The sequence below is a fragment of the Phaethon lepturus genome, unplaced genomic scaffold (assembly GCF_000687285.1).
Source record: "Phaethon lepturus isolate BGI_N335 unplaced genomic scaffold, ASM68728v1 scaffold4376, whole genome shotgun sequence".
Lineage (NCBI taxonomy): Eukaryota > Metazoa > Chordata > Aves > Phaethontiformes > Phaethontidae > Phaethon > Phaethon lepturus.
The window spans coordinates 131,381-137,380 of record NW_010548198.1 but is presented as its reverse complement, the minus strand read 5'-3'; the positions used below and the strand labels follow the sequence as shown (position 1 = coordinate 137,380).

Sequence of the window (6,000 nt, the reverse complement as noted above, 5' to 3'; positions counted from 1 at the left end):
CAGAACAGGAATGCAGCATTTTCAAAAACATCGAGCAAAAATCTCCTTATTTAAGGCTAAAAGATGGAACTAAGAAAAGTAAAAAAGCAGGAGGCTTCATAGAGTAAAAAAGCTAGCAGTAAGAGTATAGCACTGAAAGTCCAGCGCTTTAATGGCTGCTGCCACAAATACCAACAAAACATCAATAGTTTGGGTGAGACTGACAGAGCAATAGACCTGTATTTCTAATTTGACATTCATTAGAATTTTAACATTCAGCCACAACTCCACTCTAAGCTAAATTTAAGTGGCCAAAACTCATAGGTATAAAAAAAGCCTTCAAAACATATACTTAAAAAAAATAGAAATGGTGTGTTAACAAATGTATGCGTAAAACAGATTTATAAATAGCTACAGTATGAAAAATATTTCAGTGCAAAGGCAATTTTAAGATTTCTAAAAAATACATTACAAATAATTTGTTAACTACACACAAGAAATTTGTCACTGCTACTGGTATAAAAATTATACCCATATTAACTTTTTAAAAATATATACACCAGTGTTTTATGTAGGGGACAGTTCTAACTGACCAACATTCACGTCTGCAATGGCAAGTATATGTATACACACCCACACATGTATGTATGTATTTCAAAATGTTGCTGCTATGAGGACATTCTTTGAAACTTAAAAGTGCTACAAATGGTAGAAATACCTCCATCTGTGGTGCTCACCATTAGAATTCTTAAAAATCTCTTATCTTTGGTATACTGAAAATTTCATAACTCACTTTACAATCTCTGCTTGACCCAGGTCATTTTAATAATATTTTACTGTTTGTTTAATGTGAAAATCACTCAGAATATTGTGAGAAACATTTCCTAGTAAGTTGATTTTTTTTTCTTAAAAAGTAAATTAGCAAGTAAACTATTAAACTATTTTGCCTTTTTTTTTTTTTAACACAGAAAGGGAAATAATTTTTCTCTGACACCTTAGTCCATTCAAAAGACAACTAACAATGGCCTGGCCAAGTCTTCCAATAAAGGCTGCAGCTCTGATTCCAAGTATTTTGTTTACACATTGAAAAAAATTTTTAGCTCATGTCCTCCCAAGAGGTATGTAATGACTATGGTTATTAACCAGTTCTAACCACCAGGCTGAAATTAACTGAAATCAGAATATTCCTTCAGATATTTTTGCACCCCAAAATAAAACACTGGACTAAAGAAACAAGACAAGGGCACAGCTAATCGTTGAATTAGCACAAGGTAACATAAATGTAGCAGAGAAAGCAGAAGTGCAGGTTGGCTGTCATTCTTAAGGTAATTCAAACTGAATCCTTGAGGTCAAACTGGTTTCTCTTTCGCAACTATGGTTCAACTGTTAGTAAACAGCCGTGTGCCACCTCGTGGTTTGCTTGCAAAAGTTAACAGCTGTGTGCTTTGTACTGCGTCTACCAAGCCAAATCAGCCAGGATTTAACCACACGTGCAAAAAACCCCGAATTAATTAAAAGGATGAATCCAGATAGTAAAAGACACTTATTTGGAAAAACAGCCTTCCTTCTTTTAAGGAAGAACATGTGTCAAAAAAAGCTTAATGTATAATACTTTCTGCTACGCACATTTTACAGTCACGGGGATAGGAAGTGGGGACACCGGGTAATCTGCATCTTTGACAAATTCACGAAGACCTTTTAAGCAAAATGCTTACATTCTGGTTTTGACGAGATTTCAACATTGATGATATTTACCTACTTAACAGCCAACTTGACTTCATATAGTGTGCACATACTCCACAGAAGGATTGTTTTGCCTATCTTTCTATGGGGGAAAAACTAACTGAAAACCAGACATAGCCCTGATTTGGCCACTTACAAGGAAGTGAACATTAGAGAGTGTTTCTTGAAAGCAGGTTTGCACAGAGGAAACACCAGTTTGTTCTACAGAAAGAGCAAAGAAAGAAAAAGGACAGAGGAAAATCAGAAACAGCACTTGTTAAATATGCTTTAGGAGACTTTCACTGGAGATAACTGAGGCCATTACTTCTGGCTGAAAATTAAAACTGTTGATCTCAAAATGTAGGTCACTGACTGAAACTATACACTTCAAGTAACAAAGAAAATGACTAAAGATGACAGAAGCAGTAAATGCACAAAAGTCTTGACACAGGATGAAGAGAATTTTTAGTGCTACCAGTCTCACAGTACCAGACTGTGCTGATTGTTCATTGCTCCAGTAGTTCAAAACATAAAAAGAGGCCTATTGGCCTGGAAGGGTTCATACTTCTAGCTCTTGATCCTGTTTGTCTGAACATTACCTCAGACAGCAAAAGCCACGTATAGTTTAATATATGTCTGTGACATGTTTGTTTCCTGAAAAAAGAAATAAACAAAAATACAGTTTTTAAAGGCTTGACTTGGTGTTCTGTCATACAGACGTTTCCAAACCTGACCCACTGTGGCGGTAGCCTGCACTGGAACGGCAATGCTTATTTGAATAGCCAAAGACAGATGGAAGTACTGAATAATCAACACCTCTCCAGTGCGTAAACATCATTTTTTTAGAATGAGCATTAGACCTTCTTGCTGGGGAATTGCTGCAGTCACTGCTCCTGTATCTTGGGTTTTTCAGACAGGCAAGAGGTGTGAATTCCGAGATGTGCTCCTGGCAGTGCGTCGATGCATTCTGGTGAAAGGAAAAAAAAAAAACCCAAACACAAAGTAAATAGGTGATTTTGGAGCTAAAAGTCTACAGCTGTGTTCTTTCATAGGGCCATTCTGCCCTTAGTATAAAACAATGCCTTTCACCAGATCACCACTCTGGCTATTTGTTTCATGTAAAGGTATTGACCCCTCATGTTACTGAGCAATCAACCACTTTCAACACGATTAGTTTTATATTAAGACCTACAGAACCAGGTATAATTTTACACATAATCTCTAAACCTGATAATGGGCTCTTTAGAGAACAGATGAGGATGCAGAGGGCTCTTTTCAAGTCATATTGTTTTAAATCAGGTTTATATTTCATTTTGCACTCTATCCTGGTACATCTTTTCCTCTCTGAACTTTTTTACTCAGGATTTCTTATGGGGAATTTTAGGGCAGAAGAGAGGCAAGTACTTTGCCCTGTACATGCAAAGAGAGGGAATTCTTTACAGTCGGTTTGTGCTAATAGATGAAAGTTCGAGAGGTTTAGTGTGCTTGCTTTGTACTGCTAAGCAGTATCTGATTTTGGACTTGCTTAGGTTACATGTAGCATCTGTACAGGCCATTTATACTACACATCACAATACTATCTTGGTCTAATTGTCTATTAAAATTTATCTGCACCACATAATCACTCCACACTGGCAGAATCTGTACTTCCACTCAGGAAATACTCAGGACTACGGTAACACCATGGCGGTGTGACAAGACCTTGGAAAATGTGCACAAACTATAAGAAAGTTAGCACAGCACTTTCCCCAATGAGTTTATCTCATTATTCTCATAAATGCACATATAATTTCCAAGTATACAGGTATGGAGGTTATGTGACAGTATGTAAGATAGAAATGCATTATAAGCATGATTGAAACCAATGTTATAAATCTCTCCATGAATACTATATAAGCCAGCTAAATGCTTTCCTCTTAATCATCCCCTTCCTCCTTCCCTGTTAACATCAACACAGTAGCAAAAGGGAAGAAATCACAAAATAAGTATTAACGATGTAGCTTATAGAAGTATGACTGAGATTTAATATTACTCTTAATGCCAATCACAAGCTTGAAACACTACTCTTGCATAATCAGGAGCAATCAGAAAGCTCTCTTACAACAGCTACTCTTGTAAAAGTCAGCAAACTATACCAAACTGCTCACTAACAGTGAGGCCTGGATTCTTTTAAACACACATATAGACCAAATAACAACACTAATACAGGAAAATATAGATAATCAGGTAACAGAGTAGCAGACTTTGTTTCGGAAATGTCAGAGGGAGTAGTCATACAGTGTATGGTTAACTATTTTCCAGCCAGAAAGTGAAGTATTTTAGTTACCGCACATATTTCTAAAAAGAAAATAATTTTTTTTCCTACACATAGCTCCAAGGCAAGCGCTTTCAATCTGCCATGATGGAAGATACTCAAGAAAGCTGAGGTTTTCTACAACTATTTGTCAATCAGTCATTAGAAGTAAATCAAAAGCAGCTCTCAACTACCTCTAAGCCCTACAGCCCACACCAGCATATTACATTGCATTTGTCCTCTTCACATGTTAGCACTCTGCACCTTCAGTTAACCCCTCTTGTGTTCCTCCTGGGGTCAGGAGAGTATGAAGAGACTGGAGCAGGTAAAGTAACCAGGTGGGAATATATCGGAGTAAAAAGTGTACCTTCTTACACACATTAGTGGTACGGCAAGGAGATGATGTAAAGCAGAGAACGTCATTCTGCTGCCCTAATGTTTTGTGGTTTAGGAGCTCACTACTCATGCTGCTGTCTCGGGTATTTGGCAAGACCACCACGCTTCTCTCCTGATCCGAGGCAGCGATGCAGCGATACACTGCTCTACCATTATATCATATCATACACATTACTATGGTAAATACTGTCAGATATACAGCCCCAGTCTCCTGACCCAAGGTCCTATTCACAAGTAACTCATTTCCTTTTGTGTAGTTATCTTCCTGTTTTACCGTCTGCATTTGGTCTATATATGTGTTCAAGAGCATGAGAGACGATGGATAAACTGCTGATGTGTAAGAATTTCTTCTGGCTTTGTGTATTGTACACCGTGGTGTCATGTAAGTACACTCCGCAATAACGACTGCAGTTCTTACAGAAATGTCACCCAATGTCACCCTGTACATAACTCAATGTATTTATAGGACTTTAATAGGGGTGTGTCGATTCATTGTTTTGCCTTACACGAGTAAGTGTCTGAGACAAAAAGATCTTACCTGTGGCATGGAACATCTCTTGCAAAAACTAGGCTCTCCAAGTAAAACATAATGATTTTGTATCAATATTGATACAGTACATCAAAAACTCTGGAGGAAACAGTTGATTTGTAAATAACACAGTTCACCAATAGAAATTAATCCAAACTGGCAACACGTACAGTACTGTTACCTAGCTTTGATCTAATTATGGCTCGAAGCTGAAAGATTTCCTTCAAGAAGTGGCCCATCGCTGTTCGCCAGTGCGTTTAGGGCTGTTTTATGTCTCATACTCTTCTGCAAGGATGAGGAAAAACAGTGAGACTCTTGCCGCATACAAGAGGGAAACGTGAACGAATTGCAGTATTTGATACAAACGTAACTGTTGTAGCAAAGTCCTGTAAAAGCGACGGATTTTCTTAAAAAGGAAAGGTTATCCAGTGTAAAACAAGGTTTCTATTTCTTGAGCCTAAAGTTAATCCTTTGAGCCACTCTGAGGGTGTTTTTAATTCTGTTTCAAACTCTGTGAAAAATTAATTACTTAATTACTCCTAAAAGCACTTAAACTGCACCATGACGAAGTACTGTGGGCTGTGTGTCCTGCCCCTCTGACAATAACCTGTACTGAATGGGAGAAGTCCCCATGATATAATGAGGCCAAATTGATTCCAAATTAAGGAGCGGACGTCCCGCTTCGCTACTCCCCAGAACAACTGGTACACTGCAGGGAGCGCGACACACGAAGGTGATGGGGCCAGTGCTAACGAAGGCTGATGTACAGCTTAGTCATTACACCACAGGGAGAGAGGGCAGGTGAGTTACCAGGGTAACTTCTTCCCTGGGATTCAAATATTGCAACAGCAAGATCCATTTCTTTGTTTTCCATAGAAGAGGAGCCCAACATGTGACAGGCAACAGTTTGCTGGCGATCACCTTTCTAAGAGCGCTGTGCGGTTGTTCAGCAGCAGCTAAGCCCATTGCGGAACAGAAGAATGATGAATCCCCACAGAGGTTTCCCCAGGCAAAAGGACCACTTTGAGTTTCCCCAAGCGCAGCAAAGGGTAGAGAACTCATAATGAGGCTGATGGACCGA

At 38.6% G+C, this 6,000-nt stretch overlaps 1 protein-coding gene across 1 annotated transcript in view; it reads right to left on the bottom strand.

Annotated features, from left to right (window-relative positions):
• Positions 1-2,161: 2,161 nt before the first annotated feature.
• The window catches only part of ATP11A (ATPase, class VI, type 11A), a gene marked incomplete at its 5' end in the record, with an annotated part of 67,060 nt that continues 63,221 nt past the window's right edge, over positions 2,162-6,000 (bottom strand). Inside the window, one exon of the mRNA XM_010289889.1 lies at positions 2,162-2,668. Within this exon, the coding sequence (XP_010288191.1) occupies positions 2,411-2,668 (258 nt within the window). The remainder of the gene's footprint in view (positions 2,669-6,000) is intronic.